Source organism: Nicotiana tabacum, chromosome 2 (assembly GCF_000715075.1).
Source record: "Nicotiana tabacum cultivar K326 chromosome 2, ASM71507v2, whole genome shotgun sequence".
Classification (NCBI taxonomy): domain Eukaryota; kingdom Viridiplantae; phylum Streptophyta; class Magnoliopsida; order Solanales; family Solanaceae; genus Nicotiana; species Nicotiana tabacum.
The window spans coordinates 39,162,730-39,174,862 of record NC_134081.1 but is presented as its reverse complement, the minus strand read 5'-3'; the positions used below and the strand labels follow the sequence as shown (position 1 = coordinate 39,174,862).

Genomic DNA, 12,133 nt, shown 5'->3' with positions numbered 1-12,133 from the left:
CGAAGGGAGTAGTTCTTAAATATGTAGATTTTATTCTTAAATCAAGGGATTATTATACGAAACAAACCCTAATTATAGATACATTTGACCTAGTACTCTGAAACCAACATGTAACGACCTGATAGGTCGTTTTGAGTTCTAGCTTTCTGTTTCATGTTTTAAGACTTTGAATGACCTGATTTGATGACTTATGACTTGCGTGCGTAATCCGTTTTGATTTCTGGAAGGTTCATACGATGATTTTAGACTTGTATACATGTTTGGTTGGGGTCCCGGGTGACCCGAGACCGTTTCGGCGCTTATTGTGAAAAGTTGAAAATTTGAACTTTGAAATTTTTGAGTTTTGATGGTTGATTTTTTATTCTTGATGTTATTTTGGTGTTTTGAGCTTACGAGCAAGTTGTATGAAGTTTATATACATGTGAGGCTCGGGGGGCTAGAGTGAGTTTCGAGGTGGTTTCCGACCATTTCTGAACAATTTGCAACAGCTGATGTGTCGCTGGTGTAGTGTGCATCGCGAACGGGGAGCTTGTCTCGCGTTCGCAAGGGCATGGGGGAGTAGGCCTTCGCGAACGCAGTTGCCCAAACGCGAATGCGTAGGCCTGGGCTCTTGGGGGCTGGTAGGTATTTCTTCATCGCGAACGCGACCACAGGATCGCAAACATAGAGGCTTGGGGGTGATAGCCTTCGCAAACGAGAGGAAACCTTCGCGGACGTGATGACCAGTTGGCTGTTGACCTTCGCGAATGTGGCAGGTGCTTTGCGAACGCGAAAAGCACCTGACGCCCAGTTATATAAAGGGCTGAAAATCGGGATTTAGCTACTTTCACCATTTTTGAGACCTAGATCACAGATTGAGGAGATTGTTTAGAGGATTTGCATCCCTACTTCTAAGGTTAGTAATTTTTACCTAGTTTTGATTGATTCTCATGAATTCCCACAGATTTTTATCCCTAAATCTAGTATTTTAAAGTGTAGAAATTGGGGCTTTGGAGAAAAAATTATGAGGGCTAATTTTGGGGATTTGGACCACGATTTGAGGTCCAATCTTGATGCAAATCACATATTTGGACTCGGGGGAGAATGGGTAAACGGGAATCGATCTTAATTTCATATTTCGGCCATGTGGACCCGGGTTGACTTTTTGTTGACTTTTCCAAATGTGATAAAGATCAAACATTTTTTATACCAGGGTAGTTTCTAAAGTTTGTTTTGACTTATTTGAGTATTAATTGGCTAGATTCGAGTGGTTTGGCGGCTTGTGCTAAAGAAAAGACGATATTTGAGGGTTGATTTATGCCAAAAAGAGGCAAGTGTCTTGGTTAACCTTGATTTGAGAGAATTAGGACGCCATTGGGTCTATTCTCTATGTGCTATATATGTTGGGAGCAGTATATGCAAGGCGAAGAGTGTATATGCGATTGCTATGGGTTAAGCAGCGGGTAGAACTAACATGATTATGTTATGTTGTTTTATGTATCATGTCTTACTTGCTTTAAATAGATCGTAAAATCCTTGATGTTGTTCATGATGATAGCTACGTTAGGATTGTTGAGATGTTGCGCATTGGAAATTCTTGATATGTTGGTTTAGCTATTGGTGCAAAAATGATGGTTATCTCTCTTGTGGTGTGTTATATTTAATCACTCTTGTTGATGTTGTTATTGCTCCTCACCTTGTTTGGTACTGATTTTGCGTGTTCTTGGTGAGGATGAGTGTTATGCACGACGGGTGTTTCTGTGTTATGAGGTTGAGAGATATTACACGACGGGTGCATCCGTGCTGTGAGGTTGAGAGATATTGCACGACAACCGCTTCCATGCTGTGAGGTGAGAGGTATTGCACGAAGGGTGCTTCGGTGCTTGTGAGGAAGAGTGAATATGCACAACGGGTGCTTTCATGCTAATTGATATGTTACCTTCTTTTTCCTTGCTTTTACTATGCGGATAGAGGATTTGGCTATGTTGTTTCATGGTTGCCTCGTTGATTTCTTGGACTTGAGTTATTGTGAAAGGCTTGTTTGGTGTTATTTTGAAATTACAGTCATTATATTCCTTAGTTGCTCCTTTTATTATTTCTCGCATTATTATTACTTCTTGCTATTACAATTGTTATCTCACTTGCTACCTATTTGCTATCTTACTTCTACTTTTCTTGTTCTCTTAATTGTTATATCTCTCGTTATTTTCTCGTTACTTAACTACACAGGTTTATATGTTGGTTTCTTGTCTTAGCCATGTCACTACCTCGTCGGGTTAGGCTAGGCACTTACGAAGTACATTGGGTCGATCGTACTCATACTACACTTCTGCACTTGTGCACATTTTGCATCGGACCTAGCGTTACTCAGAGAACAGACTAGCTTGCTTGGTTGTGGAGACTCGAGATAGTGTTGCACTCTCGTCCGCAAGCCTTGATGTCACCCATCTTTTAGACTACTGTTTATTCGAATCAAACAATGTATTTATTATTTCAAACATTGTATTTAGTAATTCAGTAGAAGCTCATATACTCAGCGACTCCAGTTCTAGGAGGTGTTAGACAGTTGTTGGCTTTAGTTGTGTTATACATTACTGAGCTTTATCCTTTTATGATATCATGTTGTTTCATGCCTAGTTTTGTTCTTTTATTTCTATTAAATGTTGGCTTGCCTAGCAAGCGGTGTTAGGCGCCATCACGACCCCTTGGTTGGGAATTTGGGTCGTGACACAACATTCCTTTTGGGATAGAAAAAAGTATAATTAGCGAGAGAAATGCGCACTCTTGGACCCGAGGTTACACCCATTCCACGCGAGGTCTTGGTTATAACCGAGAAATTTCGAGGGCTAAAGGCGCACAGTTTGAAACCTGGTGGATAACAGGCCTGCCCTCTACCCTTCAGCACTTTAATACCAAGCACTTGCCAACGGCAGGATTTGAACCGGCGACGTGCCTAACCCACACATCATTTGTTGCGCTCTTACGATTCGACCAAATCCCTAGGGGCGAACAATTGCCCCCAAATGTAAAGGAACTTTTCCTTTCTCTTTCAAATTGATCGATTATTATTTGGATGGGTACTAGTCAACTTAATTAACGACCACAACTGTAAAAGCTGAAAAATGCAGGCAGTACCTGCAAACGTAGTCTATCAACTTCAGTCATTATAAGAGACCCAAATTTTCCAGTAAGAAGTTCTAAGGCATCTCCATATTTAGACTGCTGCTCTAATAAGGAAATGTATACAATAAGAGCTGCAAAAAAGCATGAAATGTTTCAGTAGATAGAATAAGGTCAAAGGATAAGAGTGTGTTGGGCCTGTTTACTCATGAGTTACAGGAGAATAAACAAAAAAAACCTTCCGGTTCATGTAAACTATGGGAAGCTATATGCTTCTTCAGCAGGCCTTCTGCTAAGAGTAACAGCTTCTCTCCTCCATTGCCACAGAGAACCTATAACAAGATGGAAAGAATATGAAAAATTAAACAATAACAAGGTTAAGTTGGACATCAAATGGTTGCAAAGAGATTAACAATTACAATTTTCAGGATCTACTCGCTGGAATTAGGAAGATTTAGGAGGCCGAAACTGCCATAGATTCAGAGGAAGTACATATGACGAACATACACACACTACAGTACTACTACTTTTTCTGAAGACCAAACAAGCAAAATCAGATAAAAAGGCACTAGCAAGGAGTAGCTAACATGACAGAGAACCAAGTGTGGCTAACAACATGATTAGTCCGCAGCCAAAAGGTAATCGAAGAAGGATTGAGAGCAAGATAGGAGCAAGGGTGTACAGAGCAAAAAGGGAGTGACACCTGTGAAAACATATGAAAGAAATAAGTGATTTTTACTTCTAAAAAATGTGTTAACATTTGACATAGTCATCCTCCAATCATGAGAAATATTTTTCATTGTAGCACTCATAGCGTTAACAAAAAAAAAAATGGAAAATGAAACGTAATATTTTCAACCAAAAAATCACCTTCTTTACTCCTGCATAATTTCAAAAAGGGCTTCAAACTCAGGCTGCAATAGTTCTAACAAGGAATGCAGCACATACTATAAAGTGCCCATGTGCGCAGACAAGACATAAATCTTTTCAATAGTAATTGTTTTTTCCCTCTTAAAAGCACCATTTCTGCTCCCCTCAAAAAATATTATTCAAAAATTCACTATTAACTTTAGCCTATCTGAATAAATATTATTCAAAGTTTCATGCAATCAGACAAACCACAGAATTAGATCTAGCAATAATGCTCCCAGAAAGTGTATCAGACTCCTTCCACATCACAATATAAACCTCATTAATTCTTAAAATCAGTCTCAAATACACATTAGCTTGTATGAAGTGCATAAAAAACAACAGAGCATATCCCAACAGATATTCAGAAGATTCGGCATCACCATTCCATAAATGAGGACAAACAGTCAAACAGAATGCTCAAGGTCAACCTAGAAGAATTAACTCTGATGAAATGGACTTCCACAGCTAGTTACTGGAATTTGATTTTCTAGCATAAAACGGACAGCGCCACAATAATAACATAATTCAATGGTAAAACAGATTAAACTGAAAGAGTGCATAAGAGTAGATAACCGCGATATTTTTTTATTTTAATTTTTGATAAGGTAGATAACCGCGATATTAGAGTACTGAATGGCAAAAGAAGTTTCCAAATTCCATTCAACAAGCATTGAGAAGCCTGTTTTGGATCATTCCCTAATATGCTAGAAGATGGTGGAAGAAGATTGGACCATCACCCTTCCATTATGAGCATATGTATCTCCAAGGAGGTCTAATAAGGCTGCCACAAGTTCCAGGTATGCTTCGCCAACCACGCCGGCGGCAGAATGTTGCGAATCAGGGAGTGTTGTGCCTGTTCAAGAAGGTCCAGGAAATGCTGGAAATATTCAGGGGGTTCAAAGGAGGGAAGTAACAGCACCAATATTTCCAGAGAACATGCTGAAGGACCTACGTTGACTGTAGTTCCCAGAAATAGCTGATTCTGGCAGTGCTGGTTGCTCCTGTATGTGTGAAAATCCACAAATAGAGAAAGATGGCCAACCATTAGCAATCATTGATGGAGAGAGATGACTTACCAAATAGGTGAGGAAAAAGTATTTTATGTTTTGGGGAGTTCTTGGGTGTGTCCTTTAAGGGGGGAGGAAGATAGGGTCTTAGAATTGTCACTTGACATTGAATTAGAGGCAAAAGGAGCAAGGCGGGCCAAGAGTGTGGATGAAAGGGAAAAGATGAGAAGGAGGAAGGGGAAAGCCCAAAAAGGATGGTGGTATATGGTGGTTTACAAGAGGAAGTTCAGGAGGATAGAAAAAGGGTGAATTCAAGGAGGCGAGGGAGGTTGGGAGGAAAGGGCAACGATATTGTCCATCGATGTTAAGATAATAACTTGGAATACGAGGGAAATGAATGATCCGAAATAAATGGACTTTGGGTTAAACTCAAATTCTAAAAGCTAGCTCATGAGGTGAGGATTACCCAAGATCATATAACGAGATTTACCCATCCCTCCACAGCCGATGCCGGACACTTCTGACATGGGCACGTCCAAGACAGGACATTTGGAGTGGGGACAACATAAGGTGGGGATTCAACATCAAAAACCAAGAATCTGGACAGGTCTGTCTCTGATACGATGAAAAAAATTGGACCTTAGGCTTAATTCAACCCCAAAAGCTAGCTCATGAGATGAGAATTTCTCGAGACCATATATAGAAACCTACCATCCCTCCCCAACCGATATGGGAATCTTCTAATAGACCCAAACAAAAGAGTCATCTTCAAGGTAGGAGTTCAAGAACCGGGACCAACTTACCATGATTTCAAGAAACAAATATGGAGGTTACGACCAATGTAATTGTTAGAATTGTATGGGGGTAGTGGGTTAAATATGATGTTTTTTCCTGTATTAGGGAGTGCAGGAGCATCCTTCTATTATGGATCAAGAGGAAGTTAGAAATTAAGGAGGTAAGGGAGGGTGAATTCATGATTGTGGCTCGGAATAACGATTAAAGGAGGAAATAGAGAGGTGATGAAGATAGTTGAAGGTGACAAGGCATTAAACCTGGATGCGTGTAATTTGACTATTTTCCAAATGTGTTGCCATATTATAAAAGATGAAATAAGGAAGACCTTGTAGTTCTTTTATTTGGAAGGCACATTTGAGAAAAGGTATAATGCTACTTTTATCGTTTATTGCCCTTAAGCAAAGATTCTTTAGCCGAGGGTCTTCCGGAAACAGCCTCTCTACCTTCCCGGGTAGGGGTGAGGTTGCGTACATCTCACCCTCCCCAGACCCACTTGTGGAAATCCACTGGGTTTGTTCTTGTTGTTGTTGTTGCCCTTAAGCAAAGAAGAATGGAGCTGTAAATATTAAAGATTACAGGCCAATAAGTCTCTTACAGGATTTATGAGATTATCGTAGAGGTGCGTACGGAAACACCAAAGGTGATGATGAATAACTTAGTATGAGGGACTCAAAATGCCTTTATTAAAGGTAAAAAGATTGTTGATGTTGTTTTAGTGGCTAATGAATGTCAGGATTAATATCCGTAAAAGGCGAAAGTAAGGTCTTATTGTCTACAACTACGTCTCACTCCCAAACAAGTTGGGTTCGGCTATACCAATCCCTGTTGACCACGTTATTGCATTTAAAATATCATGTCAATATTTTTTTAATAAGGTATCTCATGCCAATATTATGCAAATACAAATAAAAAGTATTAGTAAGTTCTGTAATAAATGTATAAATCCCTAAAGGTTAAACCACTTCTTAAAAGCATAAGACCTACGGTAAAAGTACTAAGATCTAAAACATATTCTATACTAATATATACCGCCTATATAGAACTTTTCTTCTAAAGCATTTGGAGGACAGTTCACTTGTGCATTGCATGGATAATATGGCTAGAAAGAAATAGAAGATGCTTTTGAAGGAAAGATGGAGTTCATACCTGTTGCAAAAGTTAAATGCATTCAAAACATATTGTATAGGCACAAGACTTTTTTGCTAGATATCGGTCTTATTGCTAATGAGTTTTGGGGTAAACTAATGTAAATTTTGCTGCTAACCACGTCCAGATGATGCAGAATTGTACAAAAGCTTGGGTGACTCCCATCACGAACTTAAAGAACCAACAAAGTCAAGAAGTTGATGCACGCCATTCACAATATTGAGTTTTTTCCAGCAAAATAAATTTCAGCAAACATCTAGCTTTCGAATCAGTATTGACGTGACGGTTCTTTCAAAGCATAGCAAATTCCTCCCCCTCCAAGGGTCCAAAAAATGTGTCTAGTATGGTACGTCATAGTTCCTGGATATGCTTCTCTACTTTCCAGAAACACGAGCTGATGTAGGCAGTCTTCGCGGTGAATGGCATCACAGGGTGAATTCCAGAAAGAGTTTGAGACATGTTCTAGAGATCTCTTCCCACGACGCAGTGCAAGAAAAGATGATTCACATCCTCCAGATTATAAAGTATCAGTTTGTCAGTGCAAAGCCTCTTTTCATGAGATTATCCTGCATGAGGCAAGCTCTATGTAGTACTACCCAGCTGAAACACATCACTTTTGCAGTCACTTCAGTGAGCCCCCTTTTAAAGAGACTATCCTGCGTGAGGCAAGCTTTATGTAGTATGATCCTGCATATATTTCATCTGTATCTCACTGATGGATATAAAAAAATCTCGCAAATTACTACCTTTTCCATCGCATCTCCATTTAACATGTCCTCTATTTGCGTGTACCGATTGATTTACTCCAATCTATTTCCCATTCTTGACAATTCCTCCTGAAAGCGATAATCCACCTGCTGCCACTTTATTGCTAATTGAAGTTGTGAACTGAAAACAGTTGTCAGGAGTGAAGTGTAACTTAGATATGGAAAAGTTGTATGATCATGTGACTTGGAGTTCTGAGATACTCCTCCAAAACAGAGGGTTCCGAGAAAGGTGGAGGAATGGTTTCACCGATGCATCTCAACACTAAGCTCCCCCATAATAGTTAATGGTTCTTTATTTGAATTTGTGGCAGTAGTAGCGGACTCTAGCAATGACATCCATCATCTCCGATGCTTTTTATGCTCATGATGAAAGCTCTAAGTCAGTTGTTGGATTCTTCTACCCAAGGTGGATATTTGAGGGGGTTTAGAGTAACATTAGACTTATGAAGAAATTTCAACATCACACCTCTTATTTGTGGATGATACTTTGATTCTTTGTGATCCTTAGTTACAATAGGTTAGAGTGCTATTTAGTATCGTGATTTGGTTTGAGCCACTATTTGGGCTTCAATTGTTTTTTGAATAAGTACTGTTTGGGCTTCATATAAATGTGGAGATCAGAACGAATGCTAATTAAAAAGGTACGTAATGTACAGGGGCTAGCATAGGGATGTCGAGTTGTTGAGCTTCCCACCAAATATTTGGGTCTACCTTTAGGAGGAAGATTCAAGGTTGAGGAGTGTTGACGACAAGCGCTACAAAGTTTTGGGAAAATATTATTGGGGTAGAAGAATCAATATTTATTCAAAAGGGGTAGAGTCAAAGTGATAAATTTGAACTTCTCAAACTTCCTTAATTACTTTGTGTCTATGTTTCAAAATCATCAATGCAATTCATAATCAGACTTGATCCTGATACGTAAAACAATCCAACTTTGAATGAATAAAATGCTGATTTTTTGTTTCATATTTTCACATGTCATTCAACTACGCTTAAGTGAGCTTCTAAAGACACAACCGATCACAAACCCGAGGAGAGGAAGAGGAATTCGAGCCAAAGTAAAAATATTCCAACTAGGATGACTCCACTTAACACTAACATACATGTATAGAGCAGAATGAATATGAAGGATTTATATGATATACTGCAGTTAATTTGGTAAAAAGGTGTAGTTGGTTGCTTGATCGACTTTCTAAAGCACTCCAATTTGTGAGAAATAAGAAAGTAATTAACAACGAATTGGATTTAATGCACAAGACTAGACTTAGCATGTTTGGCCACGCTTCTCAAGAGGCCAAAAGTGCTTTTTTTCTCAAAAGCACTTTTTTTCCTAACTTGAGTTATTTGGCCAAGCTTTTTTGGGTAAAAAAAGTGCTTTTGGGAAGAAGCAGAAGCAGTTTCGGAGAAGCAGAAAAAGTAGCTTCTTCCCAAAAGAAGAAGCAGTTTTTGACTTTTATTCTTACCAAAAATACCCTTAACAAAATATAGTATATACCAAAATAACCGTTAAACCTAATACTTAGGATATTAATGTATAAATTTTTCTTATTATTTTTAGGATAGCTTTCTAATATATAGTGACTTTAGGGGTGAATGCTTTTATATTTGTTGAATGATTTTTAATATATTTAACTTATATTAAAAGAATTAAGTACTTTTAAATTTTATTTTCATATTTTGCTTAAATAAAATAAAAAGATTTAATTATTGCCTGTAATAACAAATTTTTAAGATTATTTATTTATTTATAATATTAACTATTAAGTAAATCTATTTATGTCCTCACTTTCTCAAAAGCACGGTCAAACACAAATTATTGCTCCAAAGTGCTTTTCAGAGGGATTAGCCAAAGACAAACTGTTTCTACTTTTGAAACTTTTTTCAAAAGCACTTTTGAGAAAAGGAATTCTCAAAATAAGCTTATTTCTCACGCTCGGCCAAACAGGCTATTAGTTTGAGCTTAAGGAAACTGAAAAAAGAAGACTAAAAACAATTGGAAACAAGACCTGAATTATCTTTCCGGTGGAACAAAGCTAAGGAAAAAGATAGAGTAGGAAGTGAAGACAGAACCTGCAACTGAATGCTGCATACTGCCCAAAGCAGGAACCTTTCTTCACCAACAATCTTGTACATTTTAATAGCTATCTGTAAATGGGTAAAAGAAATGATTGCAAAATTTAATAAACAGAAAATGAAACTTGTACTTGAGAATAGATGCTGCCAACCTGTTGTTGCTTCACAAAAGAGTATTCGCGGACGTAGCAGTTGAAGAGACCCATCATTAGATCCAGGTTAGTCGGAAATTTCCCACAAGCATACTCGTAGCAACTTGTTGCCATATCCACTGTGAAGATACAAAACATTGAGTGAAAAAAGAATGAATGACGAGCTCGGTAGAAAACATCAAGATACTTACAGTGGTCAAGTCGCTGGAAAACAATCTGTAGAGTGCTGAGAGTAAGATCGTCAATCAAGACAGAGTCATTAGTGTACAAAAGCTCTTTGGCATTTAAGCAAACGGAAAATGCTTCTTCCGCTTTACCCATCCTTTCCAAAACCAAAGCTTTAAGTGCCAGAGCATAAGGGGAATTGGGGTATTTGGAGAGGAGAGGGGTGCAGTGCTTGAGAGCATTTTTGAACTGGCGAGAATCAATGGCATCCCAAATGGGTCGAACTCTACGCTCCGGTATGCCACCAGCCAACCCAAACTTGGACGCCATTTTCCAGCCGTTTGAGAATTGGATTTACTTCCTACTGGATTTCAGAGTCAAAGCTTGTGGTGTTAACTTATCAGCTTTGGGAGTCGGCTTAAAGCTATTTTGTGAGAGAGAAGAAAAAACCTAATTGATGTCTACAGCGTATACATTGCGGTCTGGTATATCCGTGCAACTTCAGTGTTGTCGGGCTTATTCGGAAATGATTTGGGTTATTTGGATGACATACAAATTACTTTGTATTAGATATAATTACTACTTTAAAAATTACCTATAATTATTAGATATCAGGTTTGGATAATACGTTTTTTTTTTTTATATTTGTAACAACTCAACTCTTTCATATTAGTACTTTTTTATATTTGTCGCAACCCAATCCAAATCATATTTGTATTTTATTCTGTGGTCAATATTAAAGAATACTAAATATTTCACGTTGCAATATATATTCATGTCTTGTTTGAGCATATTATTTTAAAACAATTCTTACAACAACTTTATTTTTACCTCAAAGTCGAATAAGTCTTATTTTTCTACATTTTCACCAAAAACAAATCTCTATTTAATCTTTGCTTATAGTTGTTGCATTATTCATTACTTAATATAGTCATATTTTTATGTGATTTTTTGTTAACTTACCGATTTACTCAATATATTGCTTATTACCTTTTTGATAATTATATATAAATATAAATTTTTATTTCTAAAATTTAATATATTTTTATACTTTTATCCTCTTACTTAGAGCTCTTTCGTCATTTAAATCTATCAAAAATAAATTTGAGTATTATTTAATAAATTTAATATGCTTATCCTTAAATTAATTCAAAGTATAAATATTGTCACACTATCTCTATTTTCCTCTTTATATAATTTGTACCCCTATTTTGAAATTTTAATTATTTTTTATATTAATATCATATAATATAATCAAAATATATCACATTTTATTTTACGTTATAAAATTGAATTAGTCTAAAATATTAATACATAAGTTTTAAAACTATTATATTTTAAATCTATTGTACTTTCTTATGATTATTTTTATATCACGTGCAATTATATTTTCTTTCTCTTTTAGTTTTAGGATAAATATTTAAATTTTATTTTCGTTACTAAATTACCTACATGAGACATTTATTTTGTATTCTTAAAATTTTAATTTGTTATTCAATTGTTATTTTTATTTATCTAGAAAAACTTTAATTTTGTGGTCCTATTCATAGATTTTTACCATAATTTTAATCTAATCTCAAGTTCAAATCATCTTTCCCTTCTATTTCTAATATTAAATATTTTTGAATTTTTAATTATTGCTATTACGTTATATAATATATAGTATTTCATATTTTCATGTGACCTCCATTAACTTTCCTCTTTATTTAGTATCATTATCCATTTATATCATTTAATATAATATAGATCAATGTGTAATTTTTTAATCTTGATATAAATATTTATATTATTTTAAATTAATACTCAAAATTAATAAATTATTTAAATTTATTAATAATATTTGTAAGTATTATATAGTAAAATTTCTAATATTTTCATTTAGTTATTTATAATTAACTAATTAAGAAATAAGTTATATGTGACTTTTTCTGATTATGTCATATAGCTAAATTAGTTATTAGTTAATGGTTAATTAGTTATACATTACATGTGGCTAATTTAAAGGCAGCCACTTGGC

At 36.2% G+C, this 12,133-nt stretch overlaps 1 protein-coding gene and 1 long non-coding RNA gene across 4 annotated transcripts in view; both read right to left on the bottom strand.

Moving 5' to 3' along the window:
• The window catches only part of LOC107780747 (N-terminal acetyltransferase B complex auxiliary subunit NAA25), a 51,525-nt gene extending 40,916 nt beyond the window's left edge, over positions 1-10,609 (bottom strand). The window contains exons 1-5 of one of the 3 annotated variants that reach the window (XM_075232643.1): positions 10,143-10,609; positions 9,952-10,070; positions 9,797-9,871; positions 3,338-3,431; positions 3,115-3,233 (exon numbers count right to left, since the gene is read on the bottom strand). In XM_075232643.1, coding sequence (XP_075088744.1) covers positions 3,115-3,233; positions 3,338-3,431; positions 9,797-9,871; positions 9,952-10,070; positions 10,143-10,446 — 711 coding nt within the window. In that variant the 5' untranslated portion in view covers positions 10,447-10,609. The remainder of the gene's footprint in view (positions 1-3,114; positions 3,234-3,337; positions 3,432-9,796; positions 9,872-9,951; positions 10,071-10,142) is intronic. The other 2 variants (XM_075232652.1, XM_075232648.1) reach the window with 2 other exon arrangements.
• Positions 6,934-9,731, bottom strand: LOC142170655 (uncharacterized). Its single transcript, XR_012699951.1, has 2 exons — positions 7,706-9,731; positions 6,934-7,615 (listed from the first exon to the last, which is right to left on the bottom strand). It is a non-coding gene; the product is annotated as an uncharacterized LOC142170655 (long non-coding RNA).
• Positions 10,610-12,133: the final 1,524 nt, after the last annotated feature.